The sequence below is a fragment of the Chroicocephalus ridibundus genome, chromosome 7, assembly GCF_963924245.1.
Source record: "Chroicocephalus ridibundus chromosome 7, bChrRid1.1, whole genome shotgun sequence".
Classification (NCBI taxonomy): Eukaryota; Metazoa; Chordata; class Aves; order Charadriiformes; family Laridae; genus Chroicocephalus; species Chroicocephalus ridibundus.
The window spans coordinates 28032925-28060217 of record NC_086290.1 but is presented as its reverse complement, the minus strand read 5'-3'; the positions used below and the strand labels follow the sequence as shown (position 1 = coordinate 28060217).

Sequence of the window (27293 nt, the reverse complement as noted above, 5' to 3'; positions counted from 1 at the left end):
CATGTATTTTATGTTGTTTATAACAGTCATTAGTCATGGACTGAGGTATGCGAGCAGAAGATTAACAGTCACATCTTGTTCCTCTACAGATAAACCTGGTCCACCAGCTGCATTTGATGTATCAGAAATCACAAATGAATCCTGCCTTCTGACGTGGAATCCTCCACGAGATGATGGGGGCTCTAAAATCACCAACTATGTCCTTGAGAAAAGAGCTACAGACAGTGAAATATGGCACAAGTTATCATCAACTATTAAGGATACAAAATTCAGAGCTACTAATTTAACTCCTCTTAAAGAATATGTGTTCCGAGTCAGTGCTGAGAACATGTATGGTATCGGGGAGCCAGCACAATGTGACTCCATCATTGCAAAATACTCATTTGGTTAGTTAATTAAATTATTGTTACATTTTTACAATATTTTAACAGGGAAAAAACCCCAAACATATGTGTGATGGTTTTGTTTTTTTTAAATTTATTAATTTATACAGATCCACCAGGCCCTCCAACAGGTCTTAAGCCTACAGAGGTCACTAAAGATTCAGTCACCTTAACATGGAATGAACCAGATGAAGATGGTGGCAGCCCCATAACTGGATACTGGGTTGAAAGATATGATCCTGAGCAAGATAAATGGATAAAATGCAATAAAATGCCAGTGAAAGATACAACATTCAAGTAAGGCTATAGTCAGTTTAGTCTGAAATAGGTCACAGGGACATAAAAATGTCACAGTAGGCTTTTAAACAAGTTTTACATTGTTCTTACTCATATTTCCTTGCTTCCATAAGTTTAGATCCAACTAACATCTGGTGGCATACTTCTTTTGATAATTAGTTTTAAAGAAGAACGTCTTTACAGAAGGGTGAATCATCTCTTTTTTTAAAATAGAATCATAGAATCGTTTGGGTTGGAAAGGGCCTTTGAAGGTCATCTAGTCCAATTTCTGCTGCAATGAGCAGGGACATCTTCAAGTAGATCAGGTTGCTCAGAGCCCCGTCCAACCTGATCTTGAATGTTTCCAGGGATGGCACATCTACCACCTTTCTGGGCAACCTGTTCCAGAGCTTCACCACCCTCGGTGTAAAAAAATTTCTTCCATATATCTAGTGTAGATCTTCCCTCTTTTAGTTTGAAGCCATCAGATCATTTTTGTGGCCCTCCTCTGGACCCGCTCCATGTCTTTCCTGTGCCGAGGTCTCCAGGGTGGAGTAGAATGTTATGCTTAGTAATTTCAGTGCTATGTGGTTATTCATAAGACATTCTAAAATAGCAGACACAGACATCTCAAGTATCAATTTGGCAAAACCCAGGGCGGGGGGGGGGGGAGTTTCTCCTGATACTCATAGAATCATATTAACTAACAACCATGGAACATACAAAAATGTAAAATGGCTCTGAAAACATTGGTTTTTGTGTTGTGATGAACCATTTTACTGTTGACAAAATACGTATTTTGAATGTTCACCATTTCATAAAACATCATTAGCAGTAATTTGGGTATTTTCAGATTTTATCAAGTAAACTGTAGTACGAAGAGTAGAAAGAATAATATTTTAGGCATGAGTTAATGTGTAGATTTGGTTTAATCAAATATCATTTTTATTTACAGAGTTAAAGGTCTTACAAATAAGAAGAAATATAAGTTCCGTGTCTTGGCAGAGAATCTTGCAGGACCTGGAAAACCAAGCAAGGAAACAGAGCCAATCTTAGTGAAAGACCCAATTGGTACAATAAGCACATTTTTAATGGTTTAATTTAACAACAAAAAAATTCTTTGTTTTCAGTCATGTAATTAATATTGGACTCTTCTCTAGATCCACCATGGCCTCCTGGAAAGCCAACTGTGAAAGATGTTGGCAAGACATCATTAGTCCTGAATTGGACAAAGCCAGAACATGACGGAGGGGCAAAGATCGAATCTTACGTCATTGAATTGTTAAAGACCGGAACAGACGAGTGGGTGAGAGTGGCTGAAGGAGTTCCCACAACTGAACACTTCCTCAAAGGGCTTATGGAGAAACAAGAATATTCATTCCGCGTAAGAGCTGTGAACAAGGCTGGTGAGAGTGAGCCCAGTGAACCCAGTGACCCTGTGCTGTGCAAGGAGAGACTCTGTGAGTAGTTTTTCAGAACATGCTGCTACTGCAAAAACACAGTCTTTGTCTTTAAAGGCCCCATGTCTGCCTGTCTCTGTAGGTACCAAATGAACTCTTGGAAGGCTCATTAACTATTAAGAGTCTCCCCTGCTTCAGCTAAGAAAATACAGTTTTAATAGTTTGGGTGTATTCCCTGTCTTCCAAGATCTTTGATGGGAAATACACTAACCTGTTTTACCTTCTTTTTCTATTTTACAGATCCTCCTTCACCACCTCGGTGGCTTGAGGTTATTAATATTACTAAAAACACAGCAGATCTTAAATGGACAGTACCAGAAAAAGATGGGGGTTCCCCAATTACCAACTACATCGTAGAAAAGAGAGATGTAAGGCGAAAAGGCTGGCAGACAGTTGATACAACAGTGAAAGATACCAAGTACACAGTGAGCCCACTGACGGAAGGCTCATTGTATGTGTTCCGTGTGGCTGCTGAAAATGCCATTGGACAGAGTGACTACTGTGAAATTGAAGATTCAGTGCTTGCTAAAGATACTTTCAGTAAGTTTCAGATTTCTGGAGTGATCAGTAAAAACAGCTCAAGTGTAATGGATTCCTGTTCTTCTAATGTGTGTATTTTTGTCTTTAGCAACTCCCGGGCCTCCATACGCTCTTACAATAGTTGAAGTGACAAAAGGCCATGTTGATTTGAAGTGGGAACCACCTAAGAATGATGGTGGCAGACCGATTCAAAGGTAAGGTCATTTTAAGTTTGTTTAGTGTTTCCTGTAGATTAAGATCTTTTCATGAATGAAGACATTTCTCTTGAAATGTTTAAATTTTAAATGAACACATTTTATATGAAAAAGAGGTGGGTAGATGTAAAAGAGAAGCCATGTTGTCAAAGCATTTAAGGGGTTGATTTTAAATTGTGGAAATTATGCAAATATAAATAACTTAATGTGTTTGAACAATGAATGTGTGTCAACATCCTCAAAACATCATCAATCAAATCAAACTGAACTGTATATAAAATAAAAAAAAAATAATGTAACTATAGTCTCCAGTTCCTCCAGAGATGTAGCCACTTAAAGCCATCTACCAAGTAATATTACTATATTTTTCTTCTGCCGTAGTTTCTCATTCAAACTGTATACACTCAGCCAAGGTGAAGCCTCATCTCTTTTCTGTACATTCTCTTCTTTATTACACTTTTCGAAGAGACCGTTTTACTCCTTTGGGTTGCTTCTAATATCCTTTTCTTTGGTTTCTAAAGTATCTGTTCTCTGAAATTCACCTTGAATGCCAGTTAGATTTTTCCTCTTCGTATTTTCACTCTTCCTCTCCTTCCTGATTGCAGTAAGCATATCTTAAACTGAGAACTACAGAGATCTGCCTCAAGCAACATAAGTCATTTAATTCTCATTACTTTCCCATAGGCTATCACAGGCAGAATTTTGACAGCTGAGTAACTCACAGATAATATCTACAAATATTCTCAGTGGACTGACCACTGAGATTCAAACTAGCAAAGATACAAGTATAGCTTGGGGGGTCTTTTACCTCTGCAGCTCTCTAAAACCTGAGAACACAGCAGAAGTTCAGGAATTGGCTTTCAGAATTGGATCTGTCAGTAATGTCAGCCCCATTATGTCGAAGACCTACCAGGACTGCTAGGACTAAGTGGCTGATATGTGAAATAAAGTTCATTGAATATGTCACCCACGACTCTTTCTACTTTTCCATTGGCCAGACTATTCTAATCACTCTTTATCTAATTTATTGAGCAAGAAGTCTGAAGTATTCATATTTCAACACTGATAATATTTTCCCCAATTTATTCAGATATGTTATTGAAAAGAAAGAAAAACTAGCCACTCGCTGGGTAAAAGCTGGCAAGACAGCTGGTCCAGATTGCAATTTCAGAGTGACTGATGTCATCGAAGGTACAGATGTACAGTTCCAGGTTCGTGCAGAAAATGAAGCTGGCTGTGGTCATCCCAGTGAACCAACTGACCTCATCCATATTGAAGATCCAACAAGTAAGTAGTAGCATACTATAGAGTGTATGGATTATGAAAGCAGTGTACTGTGTAGAACAGATATTCTGGGAGAAAACTGACACAATTATTTTCTATTTCTGCAGGCCCTCCTTCACCTCCTCAGGATTTACATGTCACAGATGCAGGTCGAAAGCATATTTGCATTGCATGGAAACCACCTGAGAAGAATGGTGGAAGCCCTATTATTGGGTATAATGTTGAGATGTGTGAAGCAGGAACAGAAAAATGGATGCGAATCAATTCTCGTCCAATAAAAGACCTGAAATGTAAAGTGGAGGAAGGTGTTGTTCCAGACAAGGAATACGTGCTGAGAGTCAGAGCTGTCAATGCTGTTGGAGCTAGTGAGCCATCAGACGTCTCAGAAAAAGTGGTTGCCAAGGACCCAGACTGTAAGAATAAATTCCTTTTGTTTTTTTCAGATCTGCAAAACTGAAAAAAAAGAATGGTGTTTGGCAACTTTCTGGTAATATTATAATTACTTTTACAGGTAATCCAACCATTGATCTAAAAACTCGTGACATCGTTGTTGTTAAAGGACAGAAATTAAGGATCCCTATACCCTTCAGAGCTGTTCCATCCCCAACTATAACATGGCACAAAGACGGCAAAGAGTTGAAAGCTGGTGACAGAACAACAATGAAGAGTGACTACACCTCTGCATTGCTTGAAGTCATAGACAGTGTTCATTCTGATGCTGGTGTTTATACTATCACATTGGAGAACAAGCTGGCATCAACAACTGGCTCAGTCAATGTCAAAGTCATAGGTAACTAGGCTTCTTCCATTCTGAGAAAGATACTTATCCTCACTCAAGCCCTGTGGCTGACAAAAGAAAGGACTAGAAAAATCCCTTTTCTGCCACAGGGAGGAATCACTTCAACTCAGACGCATGTAGATTGCAATAGAGGCATTAATGTTACAAAATCCCACCAAAAAAACACTTTACCCCAAGTTGGTCTAACTGCTCAGTGGCTGCTCAAAGCCCAATTATTATGAATAGTCATTATATAAATATTAAAAAGCCTGTAAGAATTCTGTATATTTTTCACCTTTAGGAACACAAATTCATATATATGCTTTGTAGCCAAAATTTGTGGGTTTGATCTGCTTTCTGCAAAGCAAAGAAATGCAATATAATTTCATATTTGTAGGAATACAGTTTCCCATCTATTTAGTTAACTAATTTTATTATTCTTATTTAAAACAGGTCCACCCGGACAGTGCAAAGACATTAAGGCAAGCGAAGTAACTAAGAATTCTTGCAAAGTGTCCTGGGAACCTCCAGACTTTGATGGTGGTACTCCTATTTTACATTATGTTCTGGAACGCAGAGAAGCTGGTCGTAGAACATATATCCCAGTCATGTCTGGTGAAAATAAGCTTTCATGGCAAGTCAAAGATCTTATCCCAAACAGTGAATATTACTTCCGTGTTAAAGCTGTCAATAAGATTGGAGGAGGTGAATATCTTGAACTAAGAAACCCAATCATTGCAGAAGACCCAAAACGTAAGGTTTTTTTCTACTAAATAATCTAGCAAATTGAATTTTAACTAAAATCTTCATGCTTTCTTTTCTCATATAATTCCTCTTTTGCTACTCTTCTACAGAGCCTCCAGATCCTCCTGTTGACCTTGAAGTCCATAATCCAACAGCAAAATCAGTAACACTTACATGGAAACCACCCCTGTTTGATGGTGGAAGCAAGATTATGGGCTACATAATAGAAAAGCTCACTAAGGGCAAGGAGAGGTGGGAGAGATGCAATGACTATCTGGTACCTCTATTAACTTACACAGTGAAAGGTCTTGAGGAAGGAAAGGAATATCAGTTTCGTGTTCGTGCTGAGAATGCTGCTGGCATCAGTGAGCCTTCTCGGATTACTCCTTTTGTGAAAGCTGTGGATCCTATTGGTATGAATCACTCACTTGATTGTTTGCAGTAATTGCCATACATCTTCAAACATAGTGGAAGATTCTACTCTCCATTTATCATTCTGCTTTATTACAGAGGCTCCAAAAGTCTTCCTTGCTGCAAACCTACAGTCTGGCCTTGAGGTGAAGAGAGGTGATGAGATCATACTTGAGGCACATATTTCAGGGTCACCTTATCCATCTATCACTTGGCTGAGGAATGATGAAGTTATCAAACCAGAGGAAATCAAAAAGAGAGTAACAACGTATACAAGGAAGAAGAAGGGTGAAGCTGCAGAAGAGGAACCTTTCCAGCTTTCACTGCCAGAACGTATGAGCATTGACAACCATAAAGAAGGAGAGTCTATACTATCAATCCGTGACTCCATCAGAGCTGACCATGGCACATTTACAATTAAAGTGGAAAATGATCATGGTGTTGCAAAAGCCTCATGTGAAGTCAATGTGTTAGGTAAGTAATGAATGTCCTCAAACCACCTAGTTGTTTAGGGTATTGGGTAAGAGGTGCACAAGATGAGTACTCATCATTTTTCTTACTTTGCTAACAGATACACCAGGGCCTCCAGTCAACTTTGTATTTGAAGATGTGAGGAAAAATTCTGTCATTTGCAAGTGGGAGCCTCCCCTTGATGATGGTGGAAGTGAAATCCTAAACTATGTACTGGAAAAGAAAGACAATACAAAAGCTGAAATGGGCTGGGTCACTGTCAGTTCAACACTCAGGCATTGCAAATTCCATGTAACAAAACTGATTGAAGGAAAAGAATATCTCTTCCGTGTATTTGCTGAAAACAGAGTTGGATCAGGGCCACCATGTGTTTCAAAACCAATGACAGCGAAAGATCCTTTCTGTAAGTTTTAATTTTGAAATACAACCTTTTCAGAAAACCAGTGTAAAACTGCACAGAACACTCAGCTTCATCTATGCGAACGCTTCCCAGAAGAAACTTGACCAATGTAATTATTATTTATTGCACATTTTAAACCATTGAAATAAAGGGGAATATTGAAAACATTATAATTTCAGTAGTAAAGAAATAAGAATGACAATCACTGACATAAAACTTTACACTTAAAACACTTAACATCTGAATAGTGATATTCTCTGAGTTCAATAGACTAATATTCTTACCAAAAGAGAGAACCGCTACAAGTTTGATTAGTGGTTGCAGTTAGGAATCAAAGCTTCTAAGAAAGAGACTAGAAGAACTATGAATGACTTAAAATTAGTCATTTCTTATATCTTACATCTCTCTTAGCTTTGAGTAAGCTCCAAAGAAGACAGTAATGATGACAAAATTACAATTCTTTATTTCAGCTCCACCAGATCCACCTAATAAGCCTGATGTGCAAGATGTTACCAGCAACAGTATGGTGGTTAAATGGAATGAACCAAAAGACAATGGCAGCCCAATCATAGGATATTGGATTGAAAAACGTGAAATTAATAGTACTCATTGGGCTCGGGTCAACAGGAACCTTGTGAATGCTCTGGAAATAAAAGTTGAAGGGCTGTTGGAAGGATTAACCTACATCTTTAGAGTATGTGCTGAAAATGCAGCTGGCCCTGGTAAATTTAGTCCACCATCAGATCCAAAAACTGCACAGGACCCAATAAGTAAGTAGCTTAGTAGAAGCTAATAGCAGATGGGTGACAGAATAGGATTCATAGCCTTTAACTTTGATTTACACCTATTTATTTACAGTGCCACCCGGTCCACCGATTCCAAGGGTTGCTGATACAAGCTCAACTTCTATTGAGTTAGAATGGGAACCTCCTGTGTATAATGGTGGTGGAGATATCACTGGTTACCATGTATACAAACAACTGATGGGAGTAAAAGAGTGGTCACGTTGCACAGAGAAGCCCGTTAAGGTTCGACAGTATACTGTTAAAGAAGTCAGAGAAGGTGCAGACTATAAACTCCGTGTTACTGCACTTAATGCAGCTGGTGAAGGACCACCTGGTGAAACTGAACCCGTAACCGTTGCAGAACCACAAGGTATTGCAATTGTATTATTTTCAAGAAATGCCCAGCTGCCTAAAAGGTGTTTTTGAATCTCTCCCTTGAACTAATGAACTGTTTCTCTCTCTTCTGCAGAGCCTCCCACTGTTGAGCTGGATGTTTCTGTCAAAGCAGGCATTCAGATCATGGCTGGGCAAACTATTAAAATTCCTGCTACTGTGACAGGCCGTCCTACTCCCACCATTGCGTGGACTGTGGAGGAGGGTGAATTAGACAAAGATCGAGTTGTTATTGAAAATGTTGGCACAAAATCTGAGTTAACCATTAAGAATGCATTGAGAAAAGACCATGGAAGATACGTAATTACTGCTACCAATAGCAGTGGTTCCAAATCTGCAGGAACCAGAGTAGAAGTATTTGGTAAGAAGAATATTTTCTGAAATCAACTGAGTGTTTCTTTTGGTGAGCTAATCTTTGGGCTTTATCCTATTTGTTTGATTTTGTTTTTCAGATGTTCCTGGGCCAGTCCTTGACCTAAAGCCAGTCGTCACAAACAGAAAGATGTGTTTGCTTAACTGGTCTGATCCTGAAGATGATGGTGGCAGTGATATCATAGGCTTCATTGTTGAACGAAAGGATGCCAAAATGCATACATGGAGACTAGCTGTAGACACAGAGAGATCTAAATGTGATATTACAGGTCTAGTTGAAGGGCAGGAATATAAATTCCGTGTTAGTGCCAAGAACAAGTTTGGTACTGGTCCACCTGTTGAAATAGGACCCATTCTTGCAGTTGATCCATTAGGTAAGATGACTATTTTTGTGGGGCTTTTAAACAATTTTTAATTATAGGTTAATAAACCAGTATTATTGTGTGGATTTCTTTCTATACAAACAGTGTATTTACTTTTCTACTACATGGATAAGGCATCTGCCTTAGATTAATTACTTCTGTCAGATCTCTGAATCAGTTCTATAAAACTACAAATACCGATGTCTGCTGAGATACTGCTTGTTACCTTTTTGTCCGCATACATGAGAAACTTAATACTATCCATAACCACACTCAGATGCTTTGCATACAAAAGCTTTGGCTTTAAAAAACAAAGCTACTGTATTCATATGATTAAAAAATCTCTATTTTTTAAAATTTTTTTTTCATTTTTATTTATCTGTGTTAATAGGTCCTCCGACAGCACCTGAGAGGTTCATGTACACAGAGAGGACGAAGTCAACCATTACACTTGATTGGAAGCCTCCACGTAGTGATGGTGGCAGTCCTGTCTTAGGATATATTGTTGAGAAGAGGAGACATGATTCAAAAGACTACGAAAGAGTTAATGCAAGGCTTTGTCCAAAAACATCTCTTCTTGTTGAAAAACTTGACGAACTTCATATGTATGAATTCCGTGTCAAAGCTGTCAATGCTATTGGAGAAAGTGAACCATCATTGCCCCTTAATGTAGTTATACAAGATGATGAAGGTATATCTGCTTTAAAGAAATCCATACAAATATCTCCAAAACACTGCAAAGCAATTTCTCTGTTTCACCTCCATCTTCACTCTCATTTTTCTTCTTGCTTTCAGTACCTCCAACTGTTACGTTACGCTTGGCTGTGAGGGGAGATACTATCAAAGTGAAGGCAGGAGAACCAGTTAATATTCCCGCTGATGTGACAGGTCTGCCAATGCCAAAGATTGAATGGGACAAGAATGAAGTTTTAATTGACCAAACATCCAGTGCACTTAAGATAACCAAGGAAGAAGTATCCAGAAGTGAGGCAAAAACTGAACTTATCCTGCCTGCAACAGTGAGGGACGATAAAGGCACTTACACTGTGAGAGCTTCCAATCGTCTTGGCACTGCATTTCGCAATGTGCATGTTGAAGTGTATGGTAAGGACGTGACATTTCAATAAAACAACAGCTAATAAAATGCTTTTGCCTTTTTCTTAATGTAATTCTATGCTCTGTTACTTTCATACAGATCGTCCTTCTCCACCAAGAAATCTTGCTGTTTCTGATATTAAAGCAGAATCATGTTATTTAACATGGGACGCACCTCTTGATAATGGTGGTAGTGAAATCACCCATTACATTATTGAGAAACGTGATGCTAGTAGGAAGAAGTCTGAGTGGGAAGAAGTCTCCAAAAGTGCTGTTGAGAGAAGATTTGGGGTAACTAATAAAATATCTTTATTACATACATTAGTATGCATAAAAAATAACAATAGTACATATCTGATGAAAACTGCTACTTGCGTAGACACCTGTGCTCATGCTCCATTTAGACTCCAGAATTACTGGATGAATCTTGCCCACCTATGTATTTGTATTTTCTTCATGCGACAAAACAAAATAAATTGTTTTCTTTTGCTACCTAATCTCAGATGAGTTTAGAAGACATCTTCCTTTCCATTTCCCAGCATTACTCATAGCTTTAACAACTGCAAAAACAAACATGGTGACATTTTTATTTATGTTTGGTCCTATGCATGTGAAATAAGAATATCCGTAGGGCATTACATACAGCTATATATAAACATAGGTATGTTAATGAGATTCCAAGACAGAATTTAAAGCAAAAACTGCTGCATAACTTCAAATAAATTTATTCTGAAAGTAGCCAAGTATTGATTTGAAATCTTGTTTTTCAGGTATGGAATCTTGCAACAAATGAAAAATATCAATTTAGAGTCCGGGCTGTAAACAAATATGGAATAAGTGATGAATGCCTCTCAGAAAAAGTTGTTATTAAGGATCCCTATGGCCTTCCTGGGCCTCCTGGAAAGCCAAAAATTTTAGATCGCACTAGATCGTCAATGCTGGTGACTTGGGAGCCTCCTTTGGACAATGGTGGCAGCCCAATAACTGGCTATTGGCTGGAGAAGAGAGAGGTGGGAGGTGTCTACTGGTCACGTGTTAACAGGGCTCCAGTAACAAAACCATCAGTAAAAGGTTTAGAGTACAACGTGCTTCGTTTGGCTGAAGGTGTTGAATACCAGTTTAGAGTTATGGCTGAAAATCTTGCTGGAATTGGCCCTCCCAGTGAACCATCAGATCCTGCCTTAGCAGCAGATCCCATATGTAAGTATATGATTTGTATGACTATTTTTAAGGACTGTACCACACCAGACCAAAATGTGCTACTACTATTTATATTGAATTTAGTGCAATTAATCCAATGCTTTGTTTTCATTAAACCAAAAAGAATATATTGACACAAAGTAGTTTCCTCTGTTTTTCAGCATTTTAAAAATAATTAGCATTAATTTAATTTTTTATCTCTTTTATGAACCTTAAACTGTGATTACAGCAATGCAAACATTGCCAAATAAACTTAAGTTCAGAGTCAGATTTTTATATTATTTTCTTTATTGTTCAAGTTCAATCTTGATGCCTTGTACCTTAAGTATCCCTTAATAATATATGTAATATATGTAATTAGTATGAATGTCTAGGATGATACACACAATGTATGACAAAAAAACGCAAATACTTGCATTCTTCTAGAAACTATTCAGAAAAATATAGGCAGACACTAACTCTCAGGTAATTCTCACTTGCTCTTGTTTTACAAGTTGTGCCTGGTCCACCATCTTGCCCAGAAGTCAAAGACAAAACCAAATCATCTGTAGCTCTTGCGTGGAAGCCGCCACAAAAGGATGGTGGCAGTCCTATAAAAGGATATATTGTTGAAATGCAAGATGAAGGTAGTACTGACTGGAAGAAGGTGAATGAAGGAGATAAACTCTTTCCTACTTGTGAATGTGTTATTCCCAACTTGAAAGAGCTCAGAAAATACCGATTTAGGGTGAAAGCTGTAAATGCTGCTGGAGAATCAGAACCAAGTCCTGCAACATCAGAAATACCTGTCCAAGATATTCTAGGTAAGTGTTCTTGGAATTAATTTAAATAGTTATGTCTAAATGCCACCTACTGCTGCGAATGTTCAAGTAGGATGCCAAGCAAGCCAAAGTCAAAACAGAACAAACAATTATGCAAAAATGTAAGAAAAGCCTGACACGCATTTTTGAAAGTGTCATGATGACCATTACCAGGGCAGGATCCATTAGAAAACCAATGGGCACTTACAGTCATACTAAGGAAATAATGTGTATTTTATGAAGAAATGACTACAACAAATTTTTCTATTCGTATACTTCTCATCTTCCTTTTTGCACACAAAAACTTTCTCACATAAACATTCATTCTGCATGTTTGTGTGGGGTTTTAGCTCAGTGATGACAGAAATCTACTTACCATAGCTCTTAAAATTTATATATTAAAATATTTTTGCAGAGGAGCCAGAAATCTTCCTTGATATTGGAGCACAGGATTTCCTCTCTTGCCGTGCTGGCACAACAATTAAAATCCCGGCTGTCATCAAGGGTCGTCCAGTTCCAAAAACATTTTGGGAGTTCGAAGGAAAAGCAAAGACAACAGCAAAGGTTAGTAAAAGAAAAAGCTTTTTTCTACATATGTTTCTAAACATTTAAGCCTATGTCCTTTTATATTTACATTATTTCCCTTTGTTCACAGGACGGAGGTCATAATGTACCTGAAGAAGCTCAGGTAAAGCAAACAATTTTTGTAACTTTACTATTCTTGCATTTTTCAAACATAAATATTTAAAGTTGATCTATAACTTCTCTTTCTTTTTATAATACACAGGTGGAAGCAACTGATACACGTTCAGTGATCATCATCCCTGAGTGCAACAGAAGTCATTCTGGACGATACAGTATTACAGCAAAGAACAAAGCAGGACAAAAAACCGTGCATATCAGAGTCAATGTGCTTGGTATGGTTTACACATATTGAAGTACTCAAATACTAGGTTTTAGTCTTATTTTTCTATGTACTTATGTAAAATTGGTTCTATTGTGCTTTTACCTTAACAGATGTCCCAGGTCCACCAAAAGACCTAAAAGTAAGTGATATCACAAGAGGTAGTTGTAAACTTTCGTGGAAGATGCCAGACGATGATGGTGGAGATAGAATCAGAGGCTATGTTATAGAGAAAAGAACTATTGATGGGAAGGCCTGGACTAAAGTCAATGCAAACTGTGGAAGTACTTCCTTTGTTGTGCCTGATCTCATATCTGGCCAAGAGTATTTCTTCCGGGTACGTGCAGAAAACCGTTTTGGTGTTGGCCCTCCTGCAGAAACCATCCAACGGACCACAGCCAGAGATCCAATCCGTAAGTGAATTCAAAGTCAAACTATTTAAAAACAGGTACTACTGTACAGTGGATTTTTTCACATTTCTGTTTTTTTTGTGAAGATCCTCCTGATCCACCCATTAAACTCAAAATTGGCCTTGTAACCAAGAACACGGTGAGCTTGACATGGAAACCACCAAAGAATGATGGTGGAGCTCCTGTTACACATTATAATGTTGAATGTCTTCGCTGGGATCGTACTGGAGAGGTGAAAGAGACTTGGAAGCAATGCAACAGACGTGACGTGGAGGAAACAAAGTTTACTGTTGAGGATCTTGTAGAAGGTGGAGAATACGAATTTAGAGTCAAAGCTGTAAACATAGCAGGTCCTAGTAGGCCTTCAGCCACTGTTGGCCCACTTGTTGTCAAAGATCAGACATGTAAGTATTAGCCGATGCCAGTAAACACAAATTCTGTTCAAAAATTATGAAGTCTTTTTGTATGTTAATTTTTTCAACTTTTCATTGTAGGCCCACCATCTATTGAACTCAAAGAATTCATGGAGGTTGAAGAAGGAACAGATGTTAACATTGTGGCCAAGATAAAGGGTGTACCCTTCCCCACATTAACATGGCTAAAAGCTTCTCCAAAGAAACCAGATGACAAAACACCAGTGATGTATGATCAACATGTCAACAAGATTGTTGGTGAAGATACTTGCACTTTATTGATTCAACAGTCTCGCAGAAGTGATACAGGCTTATATACTATAACAGCTGTAAATAATCTGGGAACTGCTTCAAAGGAGATGAGACTAAATGTTCTGGGTAGATATCAAGAACTCTTATGCATTTGAATGAATTGGTAGCATTCATGTGATACTTTATTTGAATAGCATTTGAATTAATTCTTCTTTATAAAAATGTATCTTTTAGGTCGTCCTGGACCTCCAGTGGGACCCATTAAATTTGAATCCATTTTGGCTGATAAAATTACAATATCATGGCTTCCTCCATTAGATGATGGTGGTTCTAAGATTACAAACTACGTTATAGAGAAAAAAGAAGTAAATAGGAAGACATGGGTACCTGTTACCAGTGAGCCTAAGGAATGCCTATTCACTGTTCCTAAGTTGATGGAAGGCCATGAATATGTGTTCCGCATTATGGCACAAAACAAATATGGTATTGGACCACCTTTGGATAGTGAACCAGAAACAGCACGAAACCTTTTCAGTAAGTAGGAACATGCTTTCAGATTATGTTAGGTGTTTTCATTCGCTGGTATGTGTACAGCATCTGTTAAATATCACTACTTTTCTCTCTTCACATATGTAAATTTTCTAGAATAACTTGAAGAGTTTTAGCACTAGTAGTTAGTTCTTAAAAGCACACGTAGTACTTAAAAATACTTTTCTCCCTCATTATATATTAAAATACAATCTCAAGCTTTTTTTAAGGTTTAAATATACGAATAAGGATTCATCTGATAAAAGTCAGGTCATTCTGTTGTGTTCGAGACATTATTTACCTTATAGATCAGGAAGAGTCAATTTCCTGCCTTCAGTTTTCAAAGAGAAATTAGACAGAGTAGCTCTGATGCAGAATGTTAGGCTGGCGAGAGAAAATCATTCCTAAAATATCCAAGGTTGGGCTGGGCACTGAAATGAGGTACTGATCCAGGAAGGTGGGAGAAACTCATTTTTGACAATTGTTTTTTGAAGGAAAGATACTTTATGATTCATGGAAGTATATGTACCTGTATAGGGATGGGAATGTGAATGGGGGAAGGAGTTTCATGCAGATAGGTAACTTCCTAATGCAACTATAATCATGTGAATGCATAGCTCTGTTTTGTACTCTAGCTATCTCCATCTTACTTTAGCATTAATTTTTTACAAGCTACACATGAATTTTCCCCCCCCAGCTGTTCCTGGACCTTGTGACAAGCCAACAGTTAGCAGTATAACACGTGACTCAATGACTGTAAACTGGGAAGAACCAGAACATGATGGTGGCTCTCCTATTACTGGTTACTGGTTGGAGCGTAAAGAGACTACCGGAAAGAGGTGGACCAGGGTTAACCGTGATCCTATCAAACCTATGCCACTGGGGGTTTCATACAAAGTTACAGGTCTTATTGAAGGCTCTGAATACCAGTTCCGTGTTTCAGCTATCAATGCAGCTGGTGTTGGTCCACCAAGCATGCCATCTGATCCAGCAGTTGCTAGAGATCCTATTGGTAAATATTTTAGATTCCTATTTTTGAATTTGAAAAGATTTGGTTAAGAACATAGAACGTATTGTGATGCTGTAATGGTATGATGATATTTTTCAGCGCCACCTGGCCCTCCTATTCCAAAAGTTACTGATTGGACAAAGTCTTCTGTAGACTTGGAGTGGACTCCACCACTAAAGGATGGTGGTTCTAGGGTCACTGGCTACATTGTTGAGTATAAAGAGGAAGGAAAGGAGGAATGGGAACGGGTAGGTGGAAAACTATTACAGAATCTGCGTTTCTTCTCTCTGTGTGTCTTATCAAAAGAAATCCCTCCAGAAAATACATTTTCTAAAAAATTTCACGCTGCAAGTTATTTTCTAAAAGTTCATACTTTGCACCATAATTATCTTCATATGTTTAAAATATAAGACCAAATGTAAAAGTAATTGCCCCTCACAACATCAAGTTAACTTTGCAGTTTCCTAAACTTAGAATTTTAAAATTTCTCTTTAAAGACATGAGAAAATACGTAGGTAATTTGTGATAAAAGGAGATTAAATTAGAACTGGCACAAAAGTCTCAATGGTATCAGATTGTGCCAAATCGTTTGCAGCTACTGTGTCCCTACATTTTTCTACATTTTTCAATAATGTATTACTGAAGTGGGTTTATTTTTTGATAATGCAATACTGAAAATTTAACTGATGCATACCTTGGCTATTTTTTGTATCTCCATAAAAATTTGGGTGCATTTTAAGTAGTACCTAAATTTCCTGCACTGTTTCTAGGTAAACACGCTTCGTATTGAGGTTTTAAAAGAACAAAGATTTCCCGCTTTTTACCACTCTCACTTATGTGAGTTTATTTGTCCAATAGCACATGTAATTCTTCTGAGACCAAAGACTGTTTTGATTGCTGTAACATCCTTGTCTGTTAGAATTATCAAAAAGATGATTCTTCAGAGTAGCTTGTATGTCCATGTCCTGTATTTCTTTACAGAGATTCTGAAGAATTCTATGTGAGCTAGATCCATGTATGCTTAAGACTGTCTTGTGCTTGTAAATCTCAAACAACATCTAATCTAAGACTTGTTTCAAATATCACAAAGAAATTGATGATACCTTGGTGTTATCTAATGTTATAATATTTTTTCCAGGTAAAAGATAAAGAAGTTAGAGGAACCAAGTTCGTTGTGGCAGGATTAAAAGAAGGATGTTTTTACAAATTTAGAGTTAGAGCAGTGAATGCTGCTGGCATCGGAGAGCCTGGAGAAGTTACAGACATTATTGAAATGAAGGACAGAATTGGTACTTATCATTTACGTTTGCATTTTTAGTACCTCTAAGTCAAAGTGAGAAAAAAAAATATTCACTAAATATTTTTGTTCACCTCCCACAGTGGCTCCTGATATTAATTTGGATGCAAGCGTCAGGGACAGAATTGTTGTTCATGCTGGAGGAGTAATTCGTATCATAGCATATGTCTCAGGAAAACCAGCTCCAACAGTGACTTGGAGCAGGGATGACCGAGCTTTACCAGAAGAAGCCAAAATTGAAGAAACAGCTATTAGTTCTTCTTTGGTCATCAAAAATTGCAAAAGGAGCCATCAGGGTATATACACTCTTCTTGCTAAAAACGCCGGTGGTGAGCGGAAGAAAACTATTATTGTTGATGTGCTAGGTAAATGGCAACTTCAGTCCTTGTGAACAAGTAAAATTTCATAACATTCAACATGCGTACTTAAATACTTCATTTCTTCTTTGCTTTCAGATGTGCCAGGCCCGGTTGGAATGCCATTCCTTACCGAGAACCTAACCAGTGACTCTTGTAAATTGACATGGTTTACTCCAGAAGATGATGGTGGCTCTCCTATTACGAACTATATAATTGAAAAACGTGAATCTGACCATAGAGCTTGGACTCCAGTAAGCTATACAGTTACAAGACAGAATGCTACTGTTCAGGGACTCACCGAAGGGAAAGCCTACTTTTTCCGAATTGCAGCGGAGAATATAATTGGCATGGGTCCGTTCACAGAGACAACAAAAGAGATTGTCATTAGAGATCCAATAAGTAAGTATATTTTCAGGTTTGGATTACTGTCATATGAGGTGAATATGCAGAAAAATGCATTTACCATATATTTTTTTTATTTATTCATAGCTGTTCCTGACCGTCCAGAAGACCTGGAAGTAAAAGCAGTTACTAAGAACTCTGTTACATTAACTTGGAACCCTCCAAAATATAATGGAGGCTCAGATATCACCATGTACGTTCTAGAGAGCCGTCTCATTGGAAAAGAGAAATTCCACAAAGTTACAAAGGAGAAAATGCTTGATAGGAAATACACTATAGAGGGCTTGAAAGAGGGTGACACCTATGAGTATCGTGTGAGTGCCTGCAATATTGTGGGGCAAGGCAAGCCATCTTTTTGCACAAAACCAATCACATGCAAGGATGAAATTGGTATGTATCTTTTTAATATTTCTTTTGAAAACATTGTTACATTTACTGATTTCTTACTTTTTCTTATTAATCTTGCTGGCATTCGTGGGCATTGTGTTTTTTAATATTGTCTTTCAGCTCCTCCAACACTTGACCTTGACTTCAGAGACAAGCTTATTGTTCGGGTTGGTGAAGCTTTCAGCCTGACTGGACGTTACTCAGGCAAGCCTGCACCAAAGGTTACTTGGCTAAAGGATGATGTTGTTGTGAAAGAAAATGACCGTACAAAGATCAAGACAACTCCTACAACTCTTTGCTTGGGGGTACTAAAATCTGTCCGTGAAGACTCAGGCAAATATTGTGTTACTGTAGAGAACAGCACAGGATCAAGAAAAGGATTTTGTCAAGTTAATGTTGTTGGTAGGTTTTACTGAAAAACAGTATTGTTTGTGTTTTTTAGTAGTGATTAGAATTCATTGAATTATTTAAAATGTAAATATTAAAATGTGTTCTTTATTACAATAATTTGATTTACTGCATTCTCATTTATACTGAAATACTATTTATTAATTTTGAGTACATAGTTAACTCTGGCTTAGTTTATTCAGCGTGAATAATTTAATGTCTCCACATGCATAGAATGTCAACACTGTAGAAAATGTCAATCACTAAATACTTTATAAGCATTAAGGAATTAAGTCTAGTGAGTTAAACACGTATTAAAGAGGAATAGTCTTGAGGTCTCAATTCCTTATTAAAACTGTGATGCCAAGTTTCTCATTTTATAATATATTTACTGTATTGATACTGTTTATGTCTTTATGTGAAGTTCATATAAAAGCATGGATATGCTTTATTTTTTCTTAAACAGATCGCCCATCACCTCCAGTAGGTCCAGTTATATTTGATGAAGTTCATAAAGATCATATGGTAGTTTCCTGGAAACCACCATTGGATGATGGAGGCAGCGAAATTACAAATTACATTATTGAGAAAAAAGATGCACACAGAGATTTGTGGATGCCAGTTACATCTGCCACAGTTAAGACAACATGCAAAATTCCTAAGCTGCTTGAAGGAAGAGAATATCAAATTCGAATTTATGCTGAAAATCTTTACGGCATAAGTGATCCTTTGATCTCTGATGAGATGAAAGCCAAGGACCGTTTCCGTATGTTAATTAATTTGCTATCTTACTTTGATACTTTAACCTTTACTCTGTTTGTAGTGCTCATAAATTTTTTTTTCCTCCTCAGGTGTTCCTGATGCACCTGAGCAACCAATCATTAAGGATGTTACCAAAGACTCTGCAGTAGTGGTTTGGAACAAACCATATGATGGAGGCAAGCCAATAACAAACTATATTATAGAAAAGAAGGAAACAATGTCTACAAGATGGGTCAGAGTTACGAAAGACCCAATCTTCCCTGGTACTCAGTTCAAAGTACCGGACCTCCTTGAAGGCTGTCAATATGAATTCCGTGTTTCAGCAGAAAATGAAATCGGTGTTGGTGATCCTAGTCCACCGTCAAAGCCCATTTTCGCTAGAGATCCAATCGGTAAAGTATTAAATTTCATTTCTCCTTGAAATTTTAATGCAGTCTTCATTAACAGTTAGAAGAGTCAACAGTTAGAAAAACATTTTAATAGTTTCCTTTTTACCCATTTCTTTTCTTTTTTGCTTTTTTTAACAGCCAAACCAAGCCCACCTGTTAATCCAGAAGCAGTAGATAAAACTAAGAATTCCGTTGACTTATCTTGGCAACCACCACGCCACGATGGTAATGGCAAGATAATTGGCTACCTTATTGAGTATCAGAAAGTTGGAGATGAAGACTGGAAAAAGGCCAATCTTGCAGCAGATTCTTGTCCTGAAACAAAATACAAAGTCACTGGCCTTACTGAGGGTTTGACCTATAAGTTCAGGGTCAAGGCAGTCAATGCAGCAGGTGAATCAGAACCAGCCTATGTTCCTGATCCAGTAGAAGTAAAGGACAGACTTGGTGAGTTCAATAAAATAAGATAAGTTTTACTGAAGAAGATATTTTTTTCCTTGTTTTCTAAAAAACATATAATTTTGATTCCAGAACCTCCTGAGCTGATACTTGATGCTAATATGGCCCGAGAACAGCACGTAAAAGCTGGAGATACCCTGAGACTTAGTGCTGTTATTAAAGGTGTTCCATTCCCAAAAGTTTCATGGAAGAAAGAAGATCATGAGGTCTCACCCAAAGCTGATATTGAGGTTACAGGAGTCGGCAGTAAGCTTGAAATTCGTAACACTGTCCATGAAGATGGTGGAATTTACTCCCTGACAGTTGAAAATCCAGCTGGTTCAAAAACTGTTTCAGTAAAAGTTGTTGTCTTAGGTAATCTTTTTGATGTTTCATTTATACTGCATACTTTTGTTCTATAACTAGAGATTTAGAAATAAAGGAATGTCTGGAAAATATCAATAAACTGAGTAATAAGAACTACACAGTAGAAGAAGGACTCTGCCCTGGTGAGGCTGCATCTGGAGTAGTGTGTCCAGCTCTGGGCTCCCCAGTTCAAGAAGGAAAGGGAACTGCTGGAGACCGTGCAGCAAAGGGCTATGAAGATGATTAGGAGACTAGAACATCTCTCTTACGAAGAAAGACTGAGGGACGTGGGTCTTTTTAGTATGGAAAAAAAGAAGACTGAGGGAGGAGCTTATCAACGCTTATAAATACTTAAAGGGTGGGTGTCAGGAGGATGGGGGCAATCTTTTCTCAGTGGTACCCAGTGACAGAACAAGAGGTAATGGGCACAAACTTGAACATAGGAAGTTCCACCTAAATATGAGGAGGAACTTCTTTAGTTTGAGGGTGGCAGAGCACCCAGAGAGGTGTTGGAGTCTCCAACTCTGGAGACATTCAAAACCTGCCTGGACATGTTCCAGTGCAGCCTGCTTTAGGACAACCTGCTCTGGCAGGGGGGTTGGACTAGATGATCTCCAGAGGTCCCTTCCAATATCCCTATAATTCTGTAATTCTGTGACTAAAAAATACATGAAATATATTAATTTCTCTTGAAATTTACTAAGTTTTGTAAAAAATGATGCGGTTATAAAATAAATAACAGATTCAATTTTTGTCAATATTAGATAAGCCTGGTCCACCCAGAAACCTACAAGTCAGTGAAGTTAGAAGTGATTCTTGCTATCTCACTTGGATGGAACCAGAAGATGATGGTGGCTCTGTCATTACCAACTATGTGGTAGAAAGGAGAGATGTAGCTTCTGCACAGTGGGTAGCCATCTCATCATCCTCCAAGAAACGCAGTCACATGGCTAAATATCTGATGGAAGGCATTCAGTATCTCTTCCGAGTTGCAGCTGAGAATCAGTTTGGTAGAGGTCCATATGTGGAAACACTCAAGCCTATTAAAGCTATAGATCCACTGCGTAAGTGTTTTTCAATGATATGATTTGTGTTTTGCTTATTGTTCTTGGTAATTTTTGAGATTATCTTGTTGATACTAATGTGAACATGGTACAGTGCTACCATAGATTGGCTGTCCTAGTAACCATTTTGGTTCTGTATTTTAAAAGATCCTCCGGGGCCACCAAAGAATCTGCATCATGTAGATGTTGACAAGACTGAAGTTTCCCTTGTTTGGAATCGACCAGATCGTGATGGTGGTGCTGAGATAACTGGGTATTTGGTGGAATATCAAGAAGATGGTGCAGATGAGTGGACAAAGTTCCAGACAGTCCCTATGCTAGACTGTGTTGTTACAGGCCTACAAAAAGGAAAAATATACAAATTCCGTGTGAGGGCTCAGAATATTGTTGGTCTTAGTCTTCCAGATACAACTATACCAATAGAGTGTCAAGAAAAACTAGGTAATTTTTAGTTTTCTTATTGTTTCGCTGATTCTTTCTCTCTCTCTTTGAGCATTCCCCTGAAAACATAATTTCTATTTTTCTCTAATTTCAGTACCTCCATCCGTGGAACTAGATGTGAAGTTAATCGAAGGTCTTGTTGTTAAAGCTGGCACCACAGTGAGACTTCCTGCCATTATGAGAGGTGTGCCAGTTCCCACTGCAAAATGGGTTACTGATGACGTTGAAATTAAAACCGATGGCAGATACAAGATTGAGACTGATGATTATTCAACTGTACTTACCATCAAAGACTGTATAAGAAAAGATACAGGAGAATATTTACTCACAGTTTCTAATGCAGCTGGCAGCAAAACTGTTGCTCTACATCTTACAGTTTTGGATGTTCCTGGCCCACCAACTGGTCCGATTAATATTCTTGAAGTAACACCAGAACATATGGTTATTTCTTGGCGCCCTCCTAAAGATGATGGTGGGAGTCCTATAATAAATTATATCGTTGAGAAGCGTCAATCAAAGAAAGAAACTTGGGGAGTGGTTAGCTCTGGAACAAGTCACACAAAAATTAAGATTCCACGACTGCAGAAGGGCTGTGAATATATTTTCCGTGTCCGGGCAGAAAATAAGATAGGCATTGGTGCACCCCTTGATTCAGAACCAACAGTTGCTAAACATATGTTTGATCCACCATCCCCTCCTGGTAAACCAACTGTTTATGATATCACAGAAAATGCTGCAACAGTGGCTTGGACCCTACCAAAATCTGATGGTGGAACTCCAATAACTGGTTATATACTTGAACGTCGGGAAGCATCTGGTAAATGGGTGCGTGTCAATAAGGCACCAATACTTGATATGAAATACAGAGTCACTGGTCTTTTTGAAGGCAACACATATGAATTCAGAGTTTTTGCAGAAAACATGGTGGGCTTAAGCAAACCATCTCCAAGCTCTGATCCAATAAAGGCATCACGTCCTATCACTCCTCCTGGACCACCTATAAATCCAAAATTAAAAGACAAAACCAAAGAATCAGCTGATCTTGTGTGGACAAAGCCCCTCAAAGATGGTGGCAGTCCCATTCTGGGATACATCGTGGAATGTCAGAAAACTGGAACTAAGGAGTGGAATAGGATTAATAAGGATGAACTTATTAGACAGTGTGCCTACAGAGTACCTGGGTTAATAGAAGGAAATGAATATAAATTCCGAATAAAAGCTGTTAACATTGTGGGAGAGGGAGAACCAAGAGAACTGGCAGAAACTGTACTGGCAAAGGATATTCTTTCTCCTCCAGAAGTAAGCCTAGATGTGACCTGTCGAGACTTAATTACTGTCCGAGTAGGTCAAACAATCCATATTACTGGTAAAGTAAAAGGCAGGCCAGATCCTGACATAACATGGTCCAAAGATGGCAAAGTACTAGTCCAAGATAAGCGTGTTGAAATAATCCATGATCTACCTAATGTTGAACTGCAAGTGAAAGAAGCCAAAAGATCTGATCATGGCAAATACATAATAGCAGCTAAGAACAGCTGTGGACATGCTCAAGCTTTTGCTGTTGTTAATGTACTTGACAGACCTGGACCATGTCAGAACCTGAAAATAAGCTATGTCACAAAAGATTCATGTATGATTGCTTGGGAGAGTCCAGTGGATAATGGTGGCTCTGAAATTACAAACTACATAGTAGAGTGCCGTCAACCAAACCAGAGGGGATGGTCAATTGTCTCCTCTGATATCACTAAACGATTAGTAAAGGCAAATCTTATAGAGAACCGTGAATACTTCTTCAGAGTTTGTGCAGAAAATAAAATAGGTCCAGGTCCTTGCATTGAGACCAAGACTCCCATCCTTGCCATCAATCCTATTGACAAGCCTGGAGAGCCAGAAAATCTTCACATTGCAGAGAAAGGAAAGACGTTTGTATATCTGAAATGGAGAAGGCCAGATTATGATGGTGGAAGTCCCAATTTAAGTTACCATGTTGAGAGAAAACTGAAAGATTCAGATGAATGGGAAAGGGTTCACAAAGGCAGCATTAAGGAAACACACTACATGGTAGATAAATGTGTTGAAAATAAGATTTACCAATTCCGAGTTCAAACCAAGAATGAGGCAGGTGAAAGTGGCTGGGTAAGAACAGCTGAAGTTGTTGTGAAGGAAGATCTGCAGAAACCAGTGCTAGACTTGAAGTTAAGTGGGGTGCTAACAGTGAAAGCAGGTGACACAATTAGAATTGAGGCTGGAGTCAGAGGAAAACCACAACCTGAAGTTGTATGGACAAAAGACAAAGATGCCACAGATCTAACCAGATCTCCAAGAGTCAGTATTGAAACAACTTCTGATACATCTAAATTTGTTCTCACAAAATCAAGACGTAGTGATGGTGGGAAATATGTGATTACTGCAACTAACACGGCTGGTAGTTTTGTAGCATACGCTACCGTTATTGTCTTGGATAAACCAGGTCCTGTAAGAAACTTGAAAGTTACTGACATTTCAAGTGACAGATGTACTGTTACTTGGGACCCCCCAGAAGATGATGGTGGTTGTGAAATACAGAACTACATCCTGGAAAAATGTGAAAGCAAGCGTATGGTTTGGTCTACATACTCTTCCGCTGTCCTAACGAACTATGCAAATGTGACACGCCTTATTGAAGGTAATGAATATATATTCAGAGTTCGTGCAGAGAATAAAATGGGCACTGGTCCACCAACAGAAACACAACCAATTATTGCAAAAACAAAATATGATAGACCCGGACGCCCTGACCCTCCAGATGTCACAAGAGTTAGCAAAGAAGAGATGACTGTAGTTTGGAATCCACCAGAATATGATGGTGGCAAATCAATTACAGGATACATTTTAGAGAAGAAAGAGAAACGGTCGCTAAGATGGGTTCCTGTTACTAAGACTGCAATCCCAGAGAGACGCAAGAAGGTTACTAATCTCATCCCTGGTCATGAATATCAGTTCCGTGTCAGTGCCGAAAATGAAGTCGGACTTGGAGAACCAAGCTTGCCATCAAGACCTGTAGTAGCAAAAGACCCAATAGGTATCATACCTCTGTATTCTACTGTATTTTTCTTTTTAATGTTAGCATAAGCGATTGCTAAATTGCACAATTGTGTTCTTATCTGTAATTTTTATTGTCCTTCAGAACCACCTGGTCCTCCCACAAACTTAAGAGTGGTTGATAGCACAAAGAATTCCATAACCCTTGGCTGGGGAAAACCAGTGTATGATGGTGGTGCTCCAATTATTGGATATGTTGTGGAAATTAGACCAAAAGTTGAGGGTGCTGATCCTGAAGCAGGGTGGAAACGATGCAATGTTGCTGCCCAAGTTATTCATACAGAATTTACAGCCACCAGCCTGGATGAGAATCAACTGTATGAATTCAGAGTTTCTGCCCAAAACCAAGTTGGCCTTGGCCGACCAGCTGAATTGAAAGAAGCTGTGTCTCCCAAAGAAATACTTGGTGAGTTTTTCCATCCTCTTTATGAGTATTTACGCGCAGTTGTTATTTGCTCTGGTTTTATTTTATTTCATGTGCTAAACTTTGCATTTTATTTCTTTATTTTTTTTCCTTCAGAACCTCCCGAAATTGAGTTGGATGCAAGCATGAGAAAGTTAGTCACAGTTAGGGCAGGATGCCCTATTAGACTTTTTGCCATTATTAGGGGTCGCCCAGCACCAAAAGTCACCTGGAGGAGAATGGGTATTGACAATGTTATCAGAAAAGGACAAGTTGATCTGGTTGACACTATGGCCTTCTGTGTCATCCCTGATTCAACTCGTGATGACTCAGGCAAATATTCATTGACACTTGTTAATGCAGCTGGAGAAAAGGCTGTATTTGTGAACGTCAGAGTCCTGGGTAAGTAATGAGAGAAATACCTCTAGACAATTTTTTAACTATGTTGAATGTTCATTGCAGGAATTTTTATGACCCCCAAGTGCTACAGTTTTTGAGAACAACTATATCAGCTAACACTAAGTCTCCCTGTATAGGAAGCTGTTAGCTTCCTTTAATTTTAACTTATTAAAGAAGAAAAAACTAGCATAAATTGAAATCTCTTTATAGATACTCCTGGACCTGTGTCGGACTTCAAGGTTTCAGACGTCACCAAGATGTCATGCCACCTTTCATGGGCACCTCCAGAGAATGATGGTGGTAGCCCCGTGACTCATTACATCCTGCAGAAACGTGAGGCTGACAGGAAGACCTGGGGAACAGTCACTGCAGAACTAAAGAAGACTAGTTTCCAAATAGCTAACCTTGTACCTGGAAATGAATATTTCTTTAGAGTAACAGCAGTAAATGAATATGGGTCAGGTGTTCCAAGTGACTTACCAAAACCAGTTCTAGCAACAGATCCCCTAAGTAAGTATTTCTCTATGCATATTTTATGTTTTTTCTTTAATTTTAATAAGATTTTGCATTTTTTTTTTACTTGGTGTTTCCAAATTGAACAATCCTACTAAGTACCCAATGATAAATATTTCTGTGTCCGTTTCTTTCAAATAATACAATATATGAATATAATACCTTTGTAATTATTAAGAATTTTGCTCTTTTCCATATTGTCCTTGTTGAGTTAGCATGGATAGCTTCCAATAATTCAACAAGTATTCAATAGTCAGAAAATCTTGGAAATTCAGTGTTTAATGTGTTTCTTTTTTTCCCCCCCTAAAAGGTGAACCTGATCCACCAAGAAAACTTGAAGTTACTGAAATTACAAAGAATAGTGCTACTTTAGGCTGGCTGCCACCACTTCGTGATGGAGGCTCTAAAGTTGATGGGTATATTGTTAGCTACAAAGAAGATGACCAACCAGCGGATCGCTGGACAGAATATTCAGTTGTTAAAGATCTCTCCATTGTTGTAGCTGGTCTGAAAGAGGGAAAGAAGTACAAGTTTAGAGTGGCAGCTAGAAATGCTGTAGGAGTAAGTTTGCCAAGAGAAACTGAAGGAGTATTTGAAATTAAAGAACAACTCAGTAAGTAACAATTTAAATACTACCTGTGTTGCAATATTCTGCTTTAATAATGAAATGAGCAAGAATTATAGTTCTTTGAGTGAGTCCCAGAAAGATATATGCTTTATGAAGTCATCTGGAGGATTATGGTTAACTGTAACGAATATTTTGACGGCTCAGAAAAGATGAGAGTTGACCGCTAATTCAGAATTATTAAAGAATTTTGCAGGTATGGTTTCAGTTGGAACCAGAAGATAGGAACTAAGGAGAAATAATTAATACCTTTAATGAACTTAAAATGAAAAAGAGTCAGAGTGGTAGTTTGAGAGATAAATGGGGCCAGAAGTGGGAGCTGTTTTAAGATAAGAGAAAACAAGTTGTTAATATTGTAGAGTTGGTTGAGAATGTAAAGTGAAACACAGGGAGCACAGGTTGATGTAATTAAAGTGCTAGGGTCCCTGAGGCACAGGAAAACCTAGGGGTAAGGAGCAGATGAGAAGAACCTTTTTCCTTTTTTGACATGGAAAGAGGAAGAGAGAGTTATAGGAG

At 38.3% G+C, this 27293-nt stretch overlaps 1 protein-coding gene across 4 annotated transcripts in view; it reads left to right on the top strand.

Moving 5' to 3' along the window:
• The window catches only part of TTN (titin), a 244001-nt gene that overhangs the window by 162433 nt on the left and 54275 nt on the right, over nt 1-27293 (top strand). For all 4 annotated transcript variants that reach the window (XM_063341962.1, XM_063341960.1, XM_063341959.1 and 1 more), the window contains 47 exons: nt 90-386; nt 494-680; nt 1615-1730; nt 1820-2119; nt 2360-2659; nt 2748-2853; nt 3944-4140; nt 4245-4550; nt 4649-4927; nt 5369-5668; nt 5770-6072; nt 6170-6544; nt 6642-6944; nt 7412-7711; nt 7800-8096; nt 8196-8480; nt 8572-8865; nt 9245-9544; nt 9649-9957; nt 10049-10239; nt 10719-11148; nt 11643-11951; nt 12364-12512; nt 12604-12636; nt 12736-12865; nt 12966-13265; nt 13349-13666; nt 13757-14053; nt 14162-14461; nt 15153-15467; nt 15564-15712; nt 16603-16753; nt 16845-17126; nt 17217-17519; nt 17610-17912; nt 18030-18311; nt 18763-19062; nt 19148-19450; nt 19586-19894; nt 19979-20260; nt 21016-21315; nt 21463-21756; nt 21851-24817; nt 24923-25243; nt 25358-25642; nt 25850-26149; nt 26463-26765. In XM_063341962.1, the coding sequence (XP_063198032.1) occupies nt 90-386; nt 494-680; nt 1615-1730; nt 1820-2119; nt 2360-2659; nt 2748-2853; nt 3944-4140; nt 4245-4550; nt 4649-4927; nt 5369-5668; nt 5770-6072; nt 6170-6544; nt 6642-6944; nt 7412-7711; nt 7800-8096; nt 8196-8480; nt 8572-8865; nt 9245-9544; nt 9649-9957; nt 10049-10239; nt 10719-11148; nt 11643-11951; nt 12364-12512; nt 12604-12636; nt 12736-12865; nt 12966-13265; nt 13349-13666; nt 13757-14053; nt 14162-14461; nt 15153-15467; nt 15564-15712; nt 16603-16753; nt 16845-17126; nt 17217-17519; nt 17610-17912; nt 18030-18311; nt 18763-19062; nt 19148-19450; nt 19586-19894; nt 19979-20260; nt 21016-21315; nt 21463-21756; nt 21851-24817; nt 24923-25243; nt 25358-25642; nt 25850-26149; nt 26463-26765 (15360 nt within the window). The remainder of the gene's footprint in view (nt 1-89; nt 387-493; nt 681-1614; nt 1731-1819; nt 2120-2359; nt 2660-2747; nt 2854-3943; nt 4141-4244; nt 4551-4648; nt 4928-5368; nt 5669-5769; nt 6073-6169; nt 6545-6641; nt 6945-7411; nt 7712-7799; nt 8097-8195; nt 8481-8571; nt 8866-9244; nt 9545-9648; nt 9958-10048; nt 10240-10718; nt 11149-11642; nt 11952-12363; nt 12513-12603; nt 12637-12735; nt 12866-12965; nt 13266-13348; nt 13667-13756; nt 14054-14161; nt 14462-15152; nt 15468-15563; nt 15713-16602; nt 16754-16844; nt 17127-17216; nt 17520-17609; nt 17913-18029; nt 18312-18762; nt 19063-19147; nt 19451-19585; nt 19895-19978; nt 20261-21015; nt 21316-21462; nt 21757-21850; nt 24818-24922; nt 25244-25357; nt 25643-25849; nt 26150-26462; nt 26766-27293) is intronic.